General features: G+C 45.5%; 1 protein-coding gene across 2 annotated transcripts in view; it reads left to right on the plus strand.

Annotated features, from left to right (window-relative positions):
- The window catches only part of KIF5B (kinesin family member 5B), a 1711571-nt gene that overhangs the window by 1604855 nt on the left and 86316 nt on the right, over window positions 1-20400 (plus strand). For both annotated transcript variants that reach the window (XM_069648059.1, XM_069648058.1), the window contains exon 25: window positions 7452-7584. In XM_069648059.1, coding sequence (XP_069504160.1) covers window positions 7452-7584 — 133 coding nt within the window. The remainder of the gene's footprint in view (window positions 1-7451; window positions 7585-20400) is intronic.

Below are 20400 nucleotides of genomic sequence, written 5' to 3' on the forward strand. Positions count from 1 at the left end.
AAGGCAGTTATGGGATTACTATGGGATTGGAACTAATGCAATGTAACAGAGCAACGGATGCATTTTGTGGTTGTTGGGGAAGGGAACTATTCACAACAAGCACTTGATTGGGGTATTTTGGACAGCGGACCGAGTTTCTGGACAGCAAGGCAATATCTGGTCACTGGTCACAGCGGCGGGCTCTCCTAGAAGAAAACAGCTGGACAAAGGTCTTGTCACGGCACAGCGGCACCTCGGCGGGGAGCAAGGCAAGTAGGTAGTACTGGATATCCCAATGAGGATTCAGCCACCTTTCTCCTTTCTCCCCGAGTTATTGGGATTTTTAGTGGGGTTTTTCTGGATCAATGGTCCTGTCTGGATAGGGTCAGCTATGCTCTGGCATGGCAGTGGAATCTGGAATCTTGCAGAGTGAATATGGAATATCAAGATGCGCAGGAGCTGGAACATTTAGAAGAGTGTCCTTTGTCTCTCTGAGATGCCACCTTATATAAGAAGGATGACATCACAGGATTATACTATGGGGGCAGGCTTTGGCTGGACATTCCTCTACCAAGTGGATTGGTCAGGGATGACTGTTACCGCCTTCCTGTTAGCCGGTTGGATTTCAGGGACATGACATCAGTTTTTATGGTGTGTGCTTACAACGCCCATGGCCCTCCCTCCTACAGTTCTTTTTTGTCCAAAATCAGTTATGACATAAATTGCACATTTTTACAGTTGTGGCACTTTTGAAAATCACATAGGCAGATTTTACACTGAGCTTGTCATTACAATTCCCACATCTGTATGATGTTGTTTAGTCATTTTAATTATCTTTCACAAGCCTTGGTGGGAAATATTTCACTTAAAATTCTACAATTTTATATATGTGTACCTATAATCACAGAGCATGTTTGCATTAAATTTCAAAGTTATACCATATACACTTTTCCCATGATTTACATTTTCTTGCTGTTTGCGTCCCATACATGCTAGGGAAAGCCACATGTCTTGTTTTAATACCACAAAGATCACATTTAAACTGTTAAACTTTTGCATTCCTGCGTTTTCTGGTTGCAGAAATAAGTCTTAAAGTTTATTAATTCAGAACAGTCTTTCGCCCCAAATGGCCAGCATTGCCTTCCAAATAAGGGCATACTTTCCAGTGTTGCTCTGGAGTTGCTTTTGAAGCGCCCCAGTTTGAGTTTAGGGAGGTGCTGCTAAAAAGTCACACCTGTGTGTCCCAGAAATCCATTGTACCAGGCTGGAGCACTGCCACAGAGTCTGACGAGGGCGCGAGATCCACCACCCTTGCCTATTCATATGCACCGAGGGCTAGTCCACTTCAAGGGAGGCAGACCCTGTTCCCAGCAAGCAAAGTCCTTTGAAGCCAGGCCAGGAAAAACCTGTTCTGTTGCTTCAGCAAATTTTTATTTATTTATTTATTTTCTTTCCTGAACCAGAAAGCAAAACTGTTGGGAGTTAAATATCCTACATGTGTTTTTAAAACAAACCCCCTCACATTTCTATGCAAAGACAGGGCTTTAATTCAACAATTTCCTTTAACAAAGACATTTCCTTGTTTGTAAAAAGAATAATTTTACACGTGGTTAATTTTCCTTTGCTGTCTCTTCACAATGCGGGTTTCTCTTAAATCTAGATTCTAAACATTATTTGTAGCCCTAGGCAATTTCTCCTACACAGAAATCTGTTCAAGGCAACAGTCCACAGAAACTGAAATAAGCACAGAGAGATGGGGCTTCTTTTGAAGAGTTTAGTTGTGATACTTTGTTGCAAAGTCAAGCGTTTTTCCGTACGGCTTGGAGTGAAGTTCTTTATTTCACAGATATTGCCTGACACAGCCTATCATTCAGTGAGAAATGCCGTCTTTTTGCTGGAGCACAACCTGAATATGGAGGGACATAGCTGGGTCCCACTGGAACAAAACTGTGTACTGTTGAAACGGTGGAAATGAGCATCAGGGCGCAGTTATTTGAAAATGCACAAGATTTCCTTTTTCAATGGGAAATTTGGAGCTGGCAGCATAGCAGTGCTGCATTTCAATTTTTGTCTTTGGTGCACATAGGAAAACACTGGCAGCCTTTCTCAGGATGTTCCATCTCGCCCCATATGTGCTTGGCAAAATCAGCGCAGCCATTATTTCGCTGACTGCAAAACGTGGTTTTGGTGCAATGCAATGGTGCTCAACAGAGCCAGCTCATCCATTATGCTGGTACTGCTGAAAAGTGCAGTTTGGTGATGTGGCAAGTTCTGCTGGACGGATAAATGTACCCCAAAGCGGAGAGTAGAAGCAGGCAGATTTAGAAAGAGGCTGTTGCAGTAGTCCAGCCTAGAGAGAACTAGAGCTCTGGAGACGGTGAGCTTCTGGGGGAAGGAGAGGAAAGGAAGAATACCTCTGAGGAGGTGCAGTTGTTTGTGTGACTTCTTAGAGACGTTGGAGATGTGAGGAGACTGAGAGGGTGGAGTCGAAGATGACCCTGAGGTTTTTATCCTCACAGGTGGGAGCAGGAAGAGGGCCAAGAGGGGCCGGCCAGATAGTGACAGGAAAGGAGGGGACAGGTGTGCCGATGAGGAGAATCTCACTCTTACTAGCATTAAGGCAGAGATCATTGGTGGCACACCACTCCTGGATAGCAGAAAGACAGTCAGAAATGAGAGATTTAGAAGAGGTGGCAGAGGGGAGCCTGAAAATGAGCTGAATGCCATCCGCATAGCATTGAAGGTTGGGGCAGAGAGCGGCAATGCAGTGGACAAGAAGTGCCATGTATTGGTTGAACAGCCAGGGAGCGGAGTTAGACCCCTGGGGAACACCATAAGGGGTGGGGGGAGAGAGAGAGAAAAAAAAAGTTGGACTTGGGAGGGTCGTTCAGAGAGGAAAGAGGTCGGCCAAGCCCGGGCTTGATTGGTGATATCAAGGTCATCGCAGAGACTGTTGAGCCAGGATGACATGGTTGACCGTGTCAAAGGCAGAAGAGTGATCAAGTAAGATGAGGACACAGAGGGTATTGGATCCGAGCTTTGAGAGCAGGTCTTCGCGGATTTTCAGGAGAGCAGTTTCCGTGCTTTTGGCAGCTATGAAGCCAGACTGATGGTCATGGAGGCAACCAACAGATTCAGTGTGACAATTAAGCTGGGAGATGGCCAGCTTTTCCAAGAGTTTGCCCAGGAAAGGAGTGATGGATTCGGGCGATAGTTAGCCGGGCAGGAGGGGTCGGCATATGGTTTCTTAAGAAGAGGGTGCACAAGAGTGCTTCAGGGGGGAAGGGAAGACTCCAGTGGTGAAGGAGTGGTTGCAGAAGTCAGCCAGAGCAGGAGCCAGGGTGTCAAAGTGGTCCTTGATGGTTTTGGAGGAACAGGGGAGAACCTGTTTTGACACGACTATCGTAAATTGGACTTGTCTAGAAACCTCATCTGGGGAGAACAGGGGAAAGGCAGAGCAGGAGGGAGGAGAGGTGGCCAAAGAGGGGCAAGAGGAAGAGCACAGAGTAGAGGGAGAGGAAGAGGGAGAGGACAGGATGTCCTGAGTTTTCGAAATCAAATGAGAAGCCAGGTCCGTGCAGAGGGCCTGGGAGGGGGCAGGAGAGGTAGAGACTGCAGCAGGATTGGCCAGCTCCTTGCAGATTAAGAGTTTGGCCGAGTTGTTGGATGCCGCAGACACGTGGGCTTGGATGTGGGCTCTCTTCTTGGTGCGGACAGAGTCGGTATTGCTTTTGGAGCAGGTGGCAGGCCAGTTTGTCAGAGGATGTACTGGAAGCACGCTAGTTCCTTTCAGCCACCCTGCACATTCGTTTAAGGGTGATGAGGTCTGAGTCATACCAGGATTTGCACTTGGCTTTGGGCTTCAAACGGATCCTCATGACAGGGGCAAGAACATCAAGTGTATTGGATATAGCAGAGTGGAGCATGGAAAGGGCTGTGTCAGGGTGTGAGTCAGCCAAAGGGGGAGGAAGGGGTGAGAAAGTGGCATCGAAAGCCTCAACGGACACACGCTTCATATGTCGGATAACCAAGAAGGTAGGTGGCAGTGCTGGAGTTGGCTTGGCCTGAGGGGTAGAGAGGGTGAGATGGGAGGAAAGGAGAAAGTGATCACTCCAGGAGAGAGGAGTGGTGAGCAGGATAGAAAGGGGAAGGTCTGAAGAGATCAGAAAATCCAGAGTGTGCCCTGCAGAGTGAGTCGGGCCAGAGTAAAAGAAGGGTTGAACCAACCCAGGTGGGGATCACGCAGAGACAGGAAACCAGTTCCCTGGGAGGAAGGGAAGATCCCCTATGCCTTCAGAATTGAGAAAGTCTAACATAAACCCACATAATGGGAGACAAGGTCTAAAACTCTTGAATTAACCAGATAAAAGGAGATCCTATAAGACAGAGAAGGTATGACGAGGAAAGCCTAACAAGGGCTCATGATAAACTCACCTTAGGAAAACCTCATTAGAAAGACCGGACAGAGTCTTCAATAGAGGACATGCTACGGTGGTTATGGGAAATCCAGAACGAGGGGAAGCTGACAGTGCCACACACCTGGCAGTTTGAACACTCGGCGGACTCTTCATGCGGGTGTTTCACAAGTGGGAATTAAACTGGGAGATTGTGGTGTGGACCTTCTCCATGTGAGGGATTTCCCTCAATCAAGCTGTTCAGGACCTGCTCGAACAGCAATTGAGAGCTTCTGCTATAGGGAATTGCCTGCAGAGGGGGTACTATGGGCGATGCACTGTTGATCCCCTGGGAGTTCACCTTGGTATACAAGTTGTTGCTGAGATAAGGAGTGCAACCTGTTGTACTCCAACGGCTCATTGTTGCTGTTTCTATTGTCATTGTTCAAGCCAGGTTTGAAGATTGGCACAGTTACAGGTCTTTAGACGGCTCTCTCCATTTTGAAAAGAACTACGGTTCAGGTTTCTTCTTTTTTTGCAGTACGCATGGCGTTATAATTCCTTAAAAGCCTCATTAACGCTTAGTCTCCAAAACCCCTTGTTATCACTACTTGGGATCTATACTAGTTATTACTTGGTGGTGGTGGCTCCCTTTTAACCTATGCACTCGTGTCCTTTCTGGCTTCTTTCTTTCATGGTAGCCTTTTCTTTTTAAAACAACTTTATGCAAATCGGTTGCAATCACTGAGCAACATTTGAACTGCGTAGCTCACATCAATTTTCATTCACATAATGATACGATATTTTGGGATCATCCCACTCTATCCACCCACAAAGTTCTCATCCTCCCCTTTGTTTACGCGCAATTCCTGTCGGGAACTGATGAGGTACTGCCGAAATCTCTAGCAGTCTCGTAAGAGTAATCTCTAGTTGTGGCTTGTGTTTTTGTGCTGGGAAGTCTCGGTCATACTCCAGGATCGGGGCCCAAATATCTGTGAACTGATGCAGCATGCCCTCCTTGGCCGCGTTGACTTTTTTTTGGAACCAGGATATCCCAGATCCTCGATCCTCCATAGGGATAGCAATGGACCCTTGGGAGATTTCCAGCTTTGGGCGATTGTGATCCTTGCTGCTAAAAGGAGCTGGGTTGTTAGCTTGGTTATCACCTCAGACTTGGGGTAAACCCTGTGAACAGGTGTACCCAGCAAGATTACTTTGGGTCTCATCGGAAGTCTGATTTGGGAATTGGTCTCGATCGAGGTAAGTACCCCTTCCCAAAAAGTTCAAACAAGGGGGCAATCCCACCACATGTGCAAGCATGTTTCTCACGCACCTCAATTTTGCCAGCACGTTGGGTCCAATGAGTTCTGAATGTGATGTAGCCACACTGGGGGCTAGTACCAATGAAGAAGTAGTATGAGAGTGCATTCATTATTTGTCAAGCATCTCGAAGAGGAATAGTCGACCCAGGTTTGGTCCTCCATCGGGTAGCCAAAGTCTATCTCCCATTGGGACATATAATTAGGTTGGATGGTTAGCATGTCATCCTACAGGAGCCTGTATAATCTAGAAATGTTGCCCCCCATGGTAGCCTTTTTGGTTCCTCTTGCCCCTGCCAGAAGAGTCTCAGAACTACAGGCTCTCAGTTTTCCACTTTTTCTGCATTTTCCATAGAAAATGTAACTTTGTGAGTTAAACTGTCTTCTAGTTGAAGATGGTTTTAGGTTCCCACTTGCAGCAACACATATATCTTCTTGCTTTATTCCACCATGTCATCCATCAAAGGTCGAAGAAAGTTTTATCTTCTGGACCCTGGGCCCTAGAAGGTTGCTTAAGTTTTACCATTCCAGGTCTAATTACTATAGACTAGCTATTAACATTTCATAACTTTCTCTGAGCCAAAGAAAGGCAAGACCATCACTAAACAGATGGTCTGTAGATCGATTGTCCTATCCATAAAGATATTCTATGAACTATCCAAAAGGATTGTATGCCCACTTGACTAGAGGAAAGACTATGACTCTGCAGATGGGTGTGGGGTGTTCAGACATCTGTCAAGCAGCCACTTGGGCTTTGCTGCACACTTTTACTCCCTCTCTAAAGAGGGTGCCAGTTGTAGGTATGTTGGTACATCAACTTTAAAGAGCTACAAAAGTCCTCTTTTTAGGGGCTGTGTGGGTGAGGACAGTGAAAACCAAAGTACAAAGAGTTGTAGGTTGGTACTACAGAACTTTCTAGTGCAATTGCTTTCAGACTGCTTCCCATCTTTGTCCTGTTTGTAGTATGGCTGGTGTACTGTTTATAAAATGAGTAATCTATGGAGGTTATGCTTCCATTAGAAGAGTAATTACTAAACTGACTGTCATTATTTCTGATAGAAAGGATGATTTCTGTTACAGATTCCTCATCAGTTCCTCCCTTACCCAGCTAAATTCAGTAACTTTGATTTTTGCAATTACTTTTAAAACATTCTTTATATGAGTGACTTTTTTGCAGTTCCATGCGTATACCGGAGGTCAAATTATCTGAATTGAGGTGAAAATGGCACCAGCGTCTCAGAGTATATATGGGACGACTTTGCTCCTGTCATGAGACAACACTAAGGCGCTGTGATGATGCTGATTCTGAGCCATGCAGTGGTTAGGAAAAATTGTTTGCCGAACAAACTGTTCTCGAGGCATAATCTCGGAGCAATCATCGTGTCCATCAAACAGAACATTACCGGCAGTAAAGTAATTTGTACTTCTATACAGCAAAGCCCTTGTCCTACAGTGCACATGTCTGTTTTCAATACTGAGGCACCCTGCTGAAACATTTTCCATGCTTTACAAATCTTCAACTGCTCCCATCTAATGATCTCAAATCTGGATACAATTCCTGGAAAGAAAATGGGTTCCATAGCGGATGCTCTACTAGATTTGACCAGCCTGTCATCTATGTTTTAGAAGGAAAGATGAATGCATATTTTAGTTTATATTTGTTGAATAATTTGGCACAAAAGTCTTCAACAATGCAGATGTGGTTGACAAAAGTTTGTTTTAACGATAAAACTATATTGTCTCTTACTTTCCTACGTAGCAAAGCCTATCCGTCCAGGACAGCACCCAGCTGCTTCACCAACCCATCCAAGTGCAATTCGTGGCGGAGGTGCTTTTTCCCAGAACAGCCAGCCAGTTGCAGTACGTGGAGGTGGAACACGGCAAGATAAAATGTAAGGTTAAAGTTGCTTACTGAAAACTATAAGATAGTGTTAACAGGGACACTCTTTTTACATTACACCTGCTTTACATGTATAGGCCTTCCACAATACTGCTCCAAGCCATTGCTGCCTATGTTGCTTTATTTCTGCCATCGGTTTGGCCATGGATTGGTGGTGAAGAAGAAAAGCCTACATTGACAGTGAGCTTGGCACAAATGATTGATTTGGAAGTCTGCGTAGGGACAGAATGAAACCATAAATAACAAGACCATACACCCACATGGAAAATACTCTATTCAAATTTTGTCAGCCGTGCAACCACAAGTACCCCTGGATTGAAACTCATTATTCACTTACACATTTGCTTTTTTTTAAATGTATAACACATCTTTACAACCACAACACAATTTAGTATTCTCTTTATTGCACTGTATTTTTCCAGTCAATGCCTTTCAGCAGACTAAGGTATGTGGTCCCTGGTTTGGGGCAGTATGCTCTTTAACATTGGCAACGTTTGTGCGCTTTGAGACTGCAGTACTTGAGATGGATTACCAAAATCAGGGAGGTCACCCTATATTGATGAACAGGGAAGACGTGAGAGGTTTGGCAAACCCAGTCAAGGTAGGTAGCAGAGTGGTCAATGCTTCGTCTCAGGACGGGTGTGAGAGTGGTCTAGGGCTACAATGAGTCCACACAGCAACACTGCTAATTCCAATCAGACTCGTAAGTGTATGAAAATACAATTATTTATTAGGGTTTTAGTTCACGCATCTAAGCAGATAAAAATACCAGGCAAATATTGTATACAAAACCCCTATAAAAACAGATGCATGCATTAACCCTTGGAGAGATAGATTAGCATTTGATACAAAGACCACTGCAACACAGCTAACTAGTTCAGGTGCATAAAGGGAGACAGAATAAACACAAAACAGCTTCCCCAATTCTTATAAAGTCCAACACTAAGGCGGTTTGGGGCCTTGTGCCCAGACGTCACCAGATCCACAGCATATACTTCTTCAGGTAGGTTTATGTAGAGATTTGCCATGCCAGTGATTGTTATGTTAGTTAATTAGCTTTTATACTGCGCACCTCGCCATTGTAGTCGTCTAAAAGTGCTGTGACCTGACCCAAGGTGCAAAGCAGACCGAAGTCTGTGGGGTGAGAAGGAGATGAGAATAAAGGTGAGCAGGGATTGGGAATAGCGGCATACAGACGGCGAGTGAACAGAAGACAAAGGTCACAAGGAGAGGTGAAGATGAGGAGTGAGTTGTAGCATTAGCTGGGATGCATGTACCGTAGTATAGGTTTAGACCAAAACAGTCATGGAGAGAGTCAGGAGCTGTCCATAATGGGCAAATCAATTATATTGTTAGTTATGAGAGCAATGTTTTGCAGGTTTTATTATAAGTAGGGTTGTGGCTGGGTGGTGGCCTTGAGATGTGCTAAACAGTTCCTTGGTGTTGTGGAGGCTTAGAAACAAGATATTTGTATTGTGTCCCTTATCAGCAGTCCTCGAGAGACTTGGTGCTACTGAGCCCGCTGACAGATGTTGGAGCCAATTGTTGGCTGTGTGCTGAAGGAAAAGTTGGGGCGAACAAAAGGGCGAAATGACAAAGAAAATCCCCTTCCCCGCCCCCCACCTGGAGCCATACACTGGTAGCATCCCGTGGCGGTTTGAGAATGGGAATGCACCATTGTGTAACAGAGGATCTGACCTTATCCTATGCTGTTGGGGGGACTATTGGGAAATATGAGTAAATGAAATAATATATTGTAGGGTGCCTCGTAGAGAGTGCACGTTAGTACCACTAAAGATGTAACTCTTTAAGCTATATGCTAACCATGAATAGATGATTAACACAATAACAAATGAATTAAGGTAATAACGGGGCGGGACAAATGGTGATACACTAGTGAAAACTGGTATATGTATGCGTTTAAACTCGTGCAAGGCTCCTCACCAAACAAGAGCATAAGCACTGCTCAAAAGAGAAAGTGAAATGAGCGTGAACCGGCTTTAATTCAACTGCTAACGATTTAGCTGTGGCAAATCATACCCATGCGTAGCACTTTTGGGGTGCCATGCGATACATACTGTAAGTAAAGGAGGCAAACTAAGAAGCAGCTGTAGGATCAAACCATGAGGTTAAACATACTAGAAACCATAGCTTACCACTAGTGAGAATTTCACTGAAAGGGTAGGCTCTCCCAGACATCGATCGAGAAGAGAGGTTAAGCAAGCAAGGCCGGTGAAATGGAATAGGGACACATCCCCTCACCCCATCATCTGAGTAATGGCGAGGAACGCCAAGTACAAGCGTGTGCAGGAAGTGGGATGGTAACCCCAGACCAGGCCCAATGGCCTGGACGTGCTAGGCTGTAAATGGCAAACAAATGCAGATCCCTTGAGGTGGTATGTTAGGCAAGATTGTGTGCAGTACCCTTTGGGAGACTACAGCAACCATGTCCTCCTGGCAATAGAGAACCCAACATTTGGTATATGTCTGTGCTACACAGGTTGGCAGTGTGGCTGAGCAGCCAGGCTTATCTCAAGAGGGGTCAATGTGAGCTGAGGTTGTAACACAGTGTCAGAGTGACAGTTATTAAAATAAACACTTATTCGAGGGGGATTGGATCCTCCGACGTATTCGATAGGTAAGAGAGTAACTTGTTCTACTCAAGGTTTCTTGATTAAACAATTACTAATTTATTTAACAGTCGGCTATAGAAGCCTTCTTCACAAGGGAGCAAAACATGTAAAACTTATAGTACACTTCAAAACACACGCTGTTTCTCGAAATCAGATGATACCCATTGGGGATGGCACACAGACACGTCCTACACCCTCAGGTGACTTAAATAGCTAGAACACTGTGGACATTGATGTATCACTGGTAAATTTAGAGCAATACTGAGTTTGGGTGTAAAGGATTAGATATGGGAATAAAACAAAGGTTAACAAATAATTCATAAACTGGTAAGTACTTTTTTAACCCTCCAGTGCAAAGTAAATTAACCCTTTCCTGGAGGAAAGGCAAAAGCACAAAGTCAGAGGGAAGAAGACTCTCTCGGGGAGCCAGGACAGTCAATATTAATTGAGCAAAGTCTAGGGGAGCTGAAGGTCTTCTTGCAGGTAAGTAAAAGTCTTGCACAATGTTTCTATAAAAGTTTGTGGAACTAAGATTCACTTGAAGGGCCACAAGCTGGGAGGCTTGTGAGGGGCAAAGCTGCAAGCAACTCTGCAATGGCATCTAAGTCAAGTCTCAACTGAGAACAAGTAAGGCTACACAACAAGAGGTAAGTCCTCTTAGGTTTACAGTACCTTTGGTTAGACAAAAATTGTTCCAGCTGGTTTCTGTTCTTGTGTAGCTCTGCAGATCCTGGTGTTCCTGGGCCTCAGTCATGGTGACAAGAGGGAAGACATATGGGGACTCTTGCACTACAATGGGGAACGTTGGAGGCAGCAAAGGTCAAACTTCAATTCAGCAGCACTTCACGGTTTCAGCTCCTCGCGTCTATAACAAATAGCACCACTGTGGTCTCTCGGCTACCACTCTTGACTTTCCTTGCATCTGGGGTCCAGCACTCTGTTGAGGTGGCTCAGGCTTGGTCAGTCCTGCTTCTGGGAAGTCCGGAGGATCTTCCATGAGTTTGGTTCTGACTTAAGTGATGCACTCGATCTGGTGATCCTCTCCCTGGAATTTCGGTTCCTGCAGCAGCAATGAAAGTACAGCCAGCTCCGAGAGGATGTCCAGATGAGTACACTTTGGGGGGAATTGGTCCAACCAACCCAAGGGGAGAAGTCTTGCCTTTTATGCAGGTTTCTCCCATTCATTCACAGCCCTCCAGCCAAACACCCTTGGGTGCATTCCTGTAACCAAGGAGAATAAGCACAGGGTGTTTCGGGCACCTCCCTCACTTCCTGCCCCTGGAGGGACCAGACCTGGTTTAGCGCGCAGAGTAAATCTCAAGAAGGACCTTTCCAACAAGAAATGGCGAAAAAACAAGACCAGGGCCATTGTGACAAAATGGGCACTGATGGGTGCCTTACTGCAGCTGCGATTGCAGCCAGCGGTAAAAACACACAATGGTAAAAAAAGTAAACCACTGCCACCAGCCATTATTTGTACAAAGGGTAACATAAAAAGTGTTATATGAGAAACTAGACAAAGGGGATACTAAGTGACTCCTCCAGCACCCTATTGTAAGATAGTGTGTGCTGGGTCTAGAAAGTTACACAATGTAAGTAAAGTCAGTTTCACTTCACTGCTCTTGGAAACCGTAGTTTCACCAAGAAAAGGTATTTAAACCTCCAGGAAAAAACGTCCAGGAAAAATAGCTGCAGGGGTAGAGGGGGGGTCTCTAAGGTAGAAGGGAATTAGCACATTTCTGAGAATTATCCCTAACAAGGCTGCAAAGGGGAGTCGGGTGCTGGCTGAAACGCAGGCCCCTGCTGCTACCTTGCCACAGTTGCTAGTACCAAAATACACACTGACACCACAGGTGGAGTCTGCTGTGGAACATGTTCCTCATACCACTACTCATATCCAAAATATTGCCGGCCAAGACCAGCACAACTGGAGCTGAGCAACAGTTCACACCTCCTACATCCCAGACACGCCCAGGGAAAACTAGGACTCAAGCCAGCTTGATGTCATGAGAAGACACTGAGGAATGTCCTTTCTATTGGTCCTCTTTTTTCCCCCAAACAGAATGTTCCCGGGCAGAGTGTGTGACATCGTAGAGCTTTTGAAATTGCTGTTTCCAGAGAAGCCCCCTCTGGAAATGAAGGTGCTATCGAAGGTCCTCACATAGAAAGCGGGACGCACAGGCATACCCTTGCAGCAGGATATCTTAAGTGAGGCCAAGAAGATTTGGGACAAACCCCACAATGTCAGCCAGTTTAACAAAAAACACAACTTGTGCTAGACAGGTGCCCACTGAGTCCCTATCAATGACTAAAATATTCTGGCACACTCTGTTGTAGTTTCCGTAGACTTTGCACAAGGAAAGGAGCCATTGCCCACGGCATCCGCTTCGCTCATGTTGGCAGGACAGGAAAAGGTCATTTATGCTGTAGGCAAAAAGGTCCATTTAAATAGCTTGTTACATCTGTGACAAGCATGCTCAATGCTGGCGGCCTGCAACATTAAACTCTGGCGTGAAATGGACGAGCTTGCCAGGGATCTTTCAGGTGACAGAAAAGACCAGTTCCTTTCAGGACTGAGAGATACAAAAATAGTAGCCCACGACATGGGGTGGACCTTAGCCGGAGAGCTTGGCTCAAGAGCACAAAATGAATGCCAGATGTACAGGACAAGGTACGAGCGCTACCATTTGATGGAATCAATTTGTTTCATCCATCAACAGATGACGAGTTGACAAAAGAAAAGGCACATTGTATAATGGCTGAGTCTTTCAGCCATCTTAGACCCGTGGCGAGAACAAACACGTACTCTTTCCAGCGGAGAATGCAGCGTCCCAAAATCGGCTTCTGAGGTTTCCTTGCAAGGAAATAGAGCAGAGATCGCAGAATACAAGCAACCAGTGCTCCATCAAAGAAGAGAGCTAGGAATGGGAAATCCCTTCGTAAGAACTAACGAGACACAGCCTAACAAACCAAAGGTTTGACGCCCTGATGGCATAGCAGCACTCTACACCGTTTATGGTTGGGGCAGAGGGGCATAAGCCTACATTTACTATAATGGAAGATGAAAACTTCAGACCCTTGGACCCTGTCGCTGGTGGGATTTGGCTACCGACTTCCTGTTCCCTCAGCCCACTTCCTCCTCCTCTCCCCCAACAATTTTCATCACAGTTGGACTTCTTGCAAAAACAAACAAAAAAACTGGATGTAGTAGAACAGATTCGTCTGGAGAGTCCTGTGCAAGGCTACTACTCTGGTTTCTTCGCTCTTCCGAAGAAGGATAAAGCGGGTTGGTGGACCATTCTCGATCCATCAAACTTCATCTTTCATCTCCCAACCGAAAGGCTCAAGATGGTCGCCCCAAGTCATATCCCCTCGGCCATAGTGGAATGGGATCGGATGTGTGCTCTAGATCCCCAGGATGCCTGTTTGCACATACCGATCTGGCCTTCTCATCGGAAATAGCTCGGGTCTTCCATTCAGCATCAGCATTTCCAGTACAAGGTCCTTACCTTCGATAGAAGGTCAAAGAACAAAATGCCCAAAGAACAAGCGAAAAACCTCATGCCATGGCCATTTTAGGGTGCTAGCAACCTTAGTAGCCATTTGCAGAAAATGCAAAAGTGCACAAATAAAATAAAACAAAAACGTGGGCTGCCATCAGCTTGTCTTAGTCACATTGTAAAAGTAACCAAAATACCATTATTAAAATAGCTAAGAATATTCTTAACTACACTTTGCTGTAAGGTGATGTGTGCAATTGTAACAATGCACAAATTCATATAGAGAACATTGGTCTCTCGGCGCGGTCAGTCTTGGTGACTAGTTTCCCCATAAGAATGAACAAAACGGCAATGGAAATAAAGCAGAAAGCTTTACTTGCCACCAAGAATTCAGGTTTGGGTTTCAAAACCAGCAAAAAGAAAGGGTGTCCCATAGAAATCTATGGAGGAAAAGTTGCAAAAAGAAAATCATTCACATTTTCACCTATCACACAAGATATATTTACCAATATTTTACATTTCACCTTGTCAATTTCCAGGCGGTGGAAGCAGGTGTAGATTCATTGTCTTATTCCAGAAGGGCCTTAAGCTTCTATATCGCTAGGCCAAGAGAGTTTAGAAAGGGCAACCAACTGTTTGCCTCTTTTGTGGGAGCTCTAGAATAGGCAAAGCAGTTTCCAAACTGACATTGCCATAATTTGCATCTCAGAATTGTATCACTTCCCCTGGAAAAGTGCTACCAGAAGGTGTCTGGTCACATGACCAAGGGCCTAGGGGATACATTAGCTCTGCAAAGGTGTGCAGCAGTCCGGTGGCTTTTGCTAACATTCACCATGCACAATTGTTTACATTTATCAGCAAATCAGGATGCCTACTTCTGCATTACCATGTTAGTTTCCAGTTGTAGGAGAAGTGCCTCACTCTTTTTTCCCCCTCCTTCGTGTTACATACTGCATTGGGGGTCTATCTAAGATGAGGAACCCATTAGAGGATGGTGACGAATCCTTGGATGTCATCACTTCTCATGGGGCCAGAGTGGTGCAGCCACAGTCCAATAATCCACCTGGGGGTGGTGTACCATGGGAGGATCACATGGGGATGGAAAACTCTTATGGGACAAGGGACGACACACTAGGGAGAACGTAGTATTTACCCACTCCTTCACAACCTCCCTCACCCACTTACCCCATAGAAGATCCTGTAGCCCCCTATAAGTGTCTACCTTGCACAGGTACATGCAAGCACATGTACCTGTGCAAGGTAGACACTTCACCTCCTTAAGTACTGGGACCAGAAAAAGTACGGACTACCCATGCGAATGCTGTAGAAAAACTAGACGGGAAGAACATCAATAGCTCAGTGAATCATGGCAATGCGTCTACTATGACGAGGAAGAAGCGCAGAGTCTAGTCAATATGGACAATTAATTGCAGTGGGTGCTTTAAAAGAAAAAGTTGGACTAGCTTTGTCAAACCGCCCTCTCTGATGGAACCGCAAAGGAAGCTGGAGAAGAACGGACCTGGACATTGTGAGTCCACAGACGATCCAGTGCCAAACAGACACGAACGAAGGAGAAGCCAAGGAAGAAACTCCCAGCAAACCGGTCATAGAGAGTGAGAAGCAAGCAGAAGTTGGCCGCCAGGAGAAACGCACCTGGGGAGCCGCCGCAGACCCAAGGCAGGCGAACCATGGCAAGGTAACCACACAACTTACAGCCAGCATCCGAAGAGCCCCGACAATGCCGCAGACCAGAGAATAAGGTACAGAGCGGCAGGGGAGACGCAGAGCAGCCAAGCCTGTGGGATGAAAGTGGACAAACATAGAAAGGCTCCACATATAGGGCTTTGGGACCCCAGGCCAAGAACAATATTGAACTGCAGACGCATCAAGAGTGATCATCACAGTCATAGTACCTGGCAGGAGTGTATAACAGGGGGACTACAAATAAAGGCAGGATATGCAAGTCTGGGACTCACACCCATAAGTCCAAAGCAAAGCATCACAACTGCTCATCTTAGTCATAGTACCTTGCAGGACGTAAGGGAGAATTCTCAGAAATGTGCTAATTCCTCTCTACCTTAGAGACCCTCAGCAACTTTGCTGGATTTGGAGGACTTGAATTTTTAACCTGGAGAGAGTGAGACCCTTTATCCCACTCTCTCATGTATTTTTAATATGATTTGAACTCTGTGTTTCTTTTGGTTGTGGAGTCTGACAAACTCCATAGGCATCATCTTTTACATGTGTCACTGCACTGAAGGTGCTGTGTGACAAGGGAAGTCTTTCAGATTTCCCCAAGGTTTAAATACCTTCTCTTGGATAAATTGTTTCCAAGAGCAGTAAATTGAAATTGACTTTACTTGCATTGTAACTTTCTAGACCCAACACACACTATCTTACATTTGAGTGCTGGAGGGGCTTCTTAGTATCCCCTTTGTCTTGCTTCTCATGTAACATTTTTATGTTACCCTTTCCTCGATGAATGGCTAGGTGGCAGTGGTTTACTTTTAACTACCGTGGTGTGCATTTACAGCAGGCTGCGTTCGCAGCTGCACTAAAGCATCCGAAGGTGCCATTTTTGTCAAAATGGCCCCTGTCTGCTTTTTTTCGTCATTTCTTTGTGGGAAGGTCCTTCTTGAGATTTACTCTGTGTGCGAACCAGGGTTTGTTCCTTTGTCCGCTTTGCCTTTGGCGGGATTCACAAGTGAAGCCGCCTCTGGCTCCAGGGTGTCTGTTGAGGGCAGGAATCAAGGGAGGTGCCCGAAACTCCCTGTGCTTAGTCTCCTAGGAGACAGGAATGCACTCTTGGGGGATTGGCCGGCTGGCTGTCTGGCAAGGACAGCCACCCTTCTGGGTGACTGACAGCTAAGCTGGAATGAATGGGATAAACCTGCATAAAAGGCATGGCTTTTTGGCTTGGAAGGCAGAGTCGACCACGGGACGAAGGAATCCGAAGAACTTGAAAGAGACGCCTGATGCTACTCCTGGACCGTTGGTTTGCCGGGTGAAGCCCCTCTGCTGTGCTGAAACTTCAAATTCGTTTTGACAAGAGAAGCCCTGTAAGGATGACTTCTCCCCATGAGTTGGTGGGACCAATCAACTCCAAAGTAAGCCACCTGGACATCCTCTCGGACCTGGTTGAAATTCCACCGCAGTTGCTGCTGGAACCGAATAGCCAGGGAGAGGAACACCAGATTGTGTGCGTTGCTTTTAAGTTGGCCAAGAGCTACAGGAAGATGCTCCGGACTCGCAGGAAGCAGGACTGACCGAGCCTGACCCACCTCAACAGAGTGCTGGACGCCAGATGCAAGGAAAGCCCAACTCGACAGCCAAGAGTCCACAGTGGTGCTATTTGCTTAGACGCGGGGAGCTGAAACCCGCGAAGTGCCACTGAATAGAATTTGGTCTCGTTCTGTCGCCGACTGTCCCGTTGCAGTGCAGGAGTCCTCCAGACGTCCTCCCTCTTGTCCCCATGACTGAGGCCCAGTAACACAGGATCTGCAGTGCTGCACAGGAACTGAAGCCAGCCAAAGCCCTTTTCGTCTAACTGAAGGTACTGTATAGTCTAAGAGAACTTAACTCTTGTCGTGTAAGCTCACTTATCTGCTGAGACCTGTCTTGGTTGCTAGTTGCTAACAACTTCTTTACTTCACAAGCCTAAACATCATGTGGCCCTACTTTGATTTCTTCTTTTCTACAAAGACTTCTAAAAACATTGTGCAAGACTTTTACCTACCTCTGAGAAGTGCTTCAGTTCACCTAGACTTTTGCCCAATTGACTTTGGCCTAACCTGGTTCCCTGAATGACTCTTCTCCCCTCTGACATTGTGTTTGGTCTTCCGCCCAGGAATGGGTTAACTAACATTGCATTGGGGGGTTGTTCAAAAGTACTTACCTGCTTTCAGAATAATTGTGAGACCTCTTGTTTTATCCTATTAACCTTTCTCTTTGACAAACTCTTAAGTCTGATTCTAAATGCTAACAGTGACATATTAATGTCCACAGTGTCCTAGTTACTAAAGTCACCTGAGGGTGTAGTAAGTGTCTGTGTTCCATCCCAAAAGGGTACTTATTGATTTAGAAATATTAAGAGTGTGTATTTTGGAGTGTATTTGTGTGTTCCTATTATATTGCCCCCCTTCTGAAGAAGGCTTATTCTAACCAACTGTTAAATAAATTAATAATTGTTTAATCAAGAAACCTTGTGTGTAAGAGTTTATTTGAATACTTGTCACTGTGAATCTCTGTGTAACCCCCCTACACCTCACATTGACACCTCTTGAGATAAGCCTGGCTGCTCAATCACGCTACCAACCTGTGTAGTACAGACGTATCCAAAGGTTGGGTTCCTACTGCAATGAGGTCAGGGTTGTTGTAGTGCACCCAAAGACTACTGCATACAATCTTGCCTAAAACGGGAGAATACACCAGGTAGACCACCCGAAACTGAGAATATGCAAGTCTGGGACATGCACCCATAAAACAGTACCAATGCATTAAGAGTTCTCCCCATCGTCACAACACCTGACAGGTGAATGTACCAGGTGTAACAATAAGTATAGTTCATCATTTCAATAACTGCAGGGAAGCCACCCAGGTAATCCATCAAATAGAAAGTGAAGAAGCAAGAGAATACAAATATCTCTTCTTCATTGCAGTTGTGGAAGAGAAGAAAAAAAACAGGGGAAGACGGTCATCCCCTCTGCTAGTTGTGAACGTTGAAAGACTTGTGTACAGAAGGAAGAAGAAACAACCAGGGGGAGGGAGTCCTCCCCTATATTTGTTACAAACAGTGACAGAAAGCCAGGGAAACAGGAACCCTTAATCTGGCAAACCGTGATAAGAACTGGCAAGATCTCCTGTCCAGAAGGAGGGAAGCATTCTTCTGGACCTCCTAGAGACATTGAACTGGAACACCCAGCCCCTTTGATGAGTAGCAATTACCCAGGAGATGGATGGGGATGCAGATTTGTATTCATATATCAATAAACAAAACGACTCGGGTAGTTGGAAAAGGAAGACTGTTTTAATATCAGTTATCTTAAACGGGGAGCATAAGGAACATCAACGAACTTGCTCTATCCTCTTACTCAAACATTCCTAATAAAAACAGAGATCTTATACGCAAAACTCGTCATCAATGACGTTAACCTACGTTTTACTAACGTCATCCTACGTGGCAAACTATTAAAACCTATGAGTATGGGTGATTGGCTCGGAGTAAACATCTAAGTATACAATCCATACTAGTCTAAAAAAGTGAAAGAAAGTGATTGGTTACTGAACATCAAGTGGAGCAACTAAGCCCTTACCTAAAAATGACCACTACGAACGTCACTAAATACACAACGCCCCATTGGTTTACACAACTATAGGACCCCTAAATACGCAGTCCTCTACATTATGTTTGGCACTCTAACCTCTGTCGGTACTTTTCTATCTACGTGTAGCAGCATGCAGGCTCGCCATCGAGGTGCTCGTGAGCTCGCCTTAACCATTGCTTCCCACCAATTAGCATATCAATCCATCATCACCTCAGTGGTCTACTGTCAATTAGGCTTTGAAGCTCGGCCTTGAGAGTGTTCTTAGCTTTGAGAAATTCAGGGAGTGAAAGCACGCTCTGCCCTCGTGCGTAGGTGTGACCATCTCGTTCGTCCAACTTCATCCTTCCATGTGACTAGAGATTGTGGAATCAAGCTTCTAGCGTATTTGATACTATTTTTTAATAGACCTCTGACGTCTTCCCTTTTATGTTCATGCCTTCTGAACAGGAGTTGTGTTCTTTTGCACAATTTGTATCCAATGTCCGTTTACTCCAGTTTGATAAGACCTTGGCTTCTTGGCTCATCCAGCCTTGTCTGCTGAGATCCACATTGTAATTCAATTTGGTTTTTAACTGCGAATCACTGGAGATGAGGCCTTTCTGCTACTGTCCAGCACTGCTATAATGCATGGTGGAAACAGCCATCCTTTACTTGTCCATAGGTATATATGTTTCTGATGTTTGTTAATCGGCTTAGAATCACATGCTGTGCATAGGTCCGACATCCAGTGGTCACTGCAGAGTATTGCATTTTGTTTTTCGTAGTCGAAAAGGGGACGTCGACAAGGCATGTCTGTAACACTATCCCTATAGTGACGTGCGTTGTACCCACAATCCCTCACACGTCGATGTCCCTCAGATTGTTTTTTTCTGCACAGCTACTGGTCGCCTTTATGCGGAGCTCCTCGAGAGACATTGCCAAATAGTTTCTTTGACCTTTGGTCGTTTGTTATTAATATCAATAACGTAGATCCATCCCTCGACGCAGATCTTCAACGAAAGGACGAGCGGAGGGGATCCTTTGGCGCTGCCGAACACGTGACCTGGCCTCGCCGGCCATACACAGTAGGGAGAGTGGGGTTGTGTGGTCTTACTTTCTCTTTAAGAATGCCTTTCTCTTTCCCCTCCCTCTCTTTCGAGGTCGTAGTCCCACTTCTTGCCCTCAGCTATGGAGAGGACACCATTTAGGTTTTGCCCGCTTTGCAAGGGTATACCTGGAAGGGTAAGCACAAACGGTGCAACCGTTGCTTACCCCTCGATCACCAGGACGACGGCTTTGCGGCCTGTAAATTACTAAAGCCCAAAACTCTAAAAGACCGCAGGGTCTAAAGATGGGCGGCCTATGCCATGTC

The sequence above is a fragment of the Ambystoma mexicanum genome, chromosome 2q, assembly GCF_040938575.1.
Source record: "Ambystoma mexicanum isolate Mex_15411 chromosome 2q, UKY_AmexF1_1, whole genome shotgun sequence".
NCBI classification, from domain to species: domain Eukaryota; kingdom Metazoa; phylum Chordata; class Amphibia; order Caudata; family Ambystomatidae; genus Ambystoma; species Ambystoma mexicanum.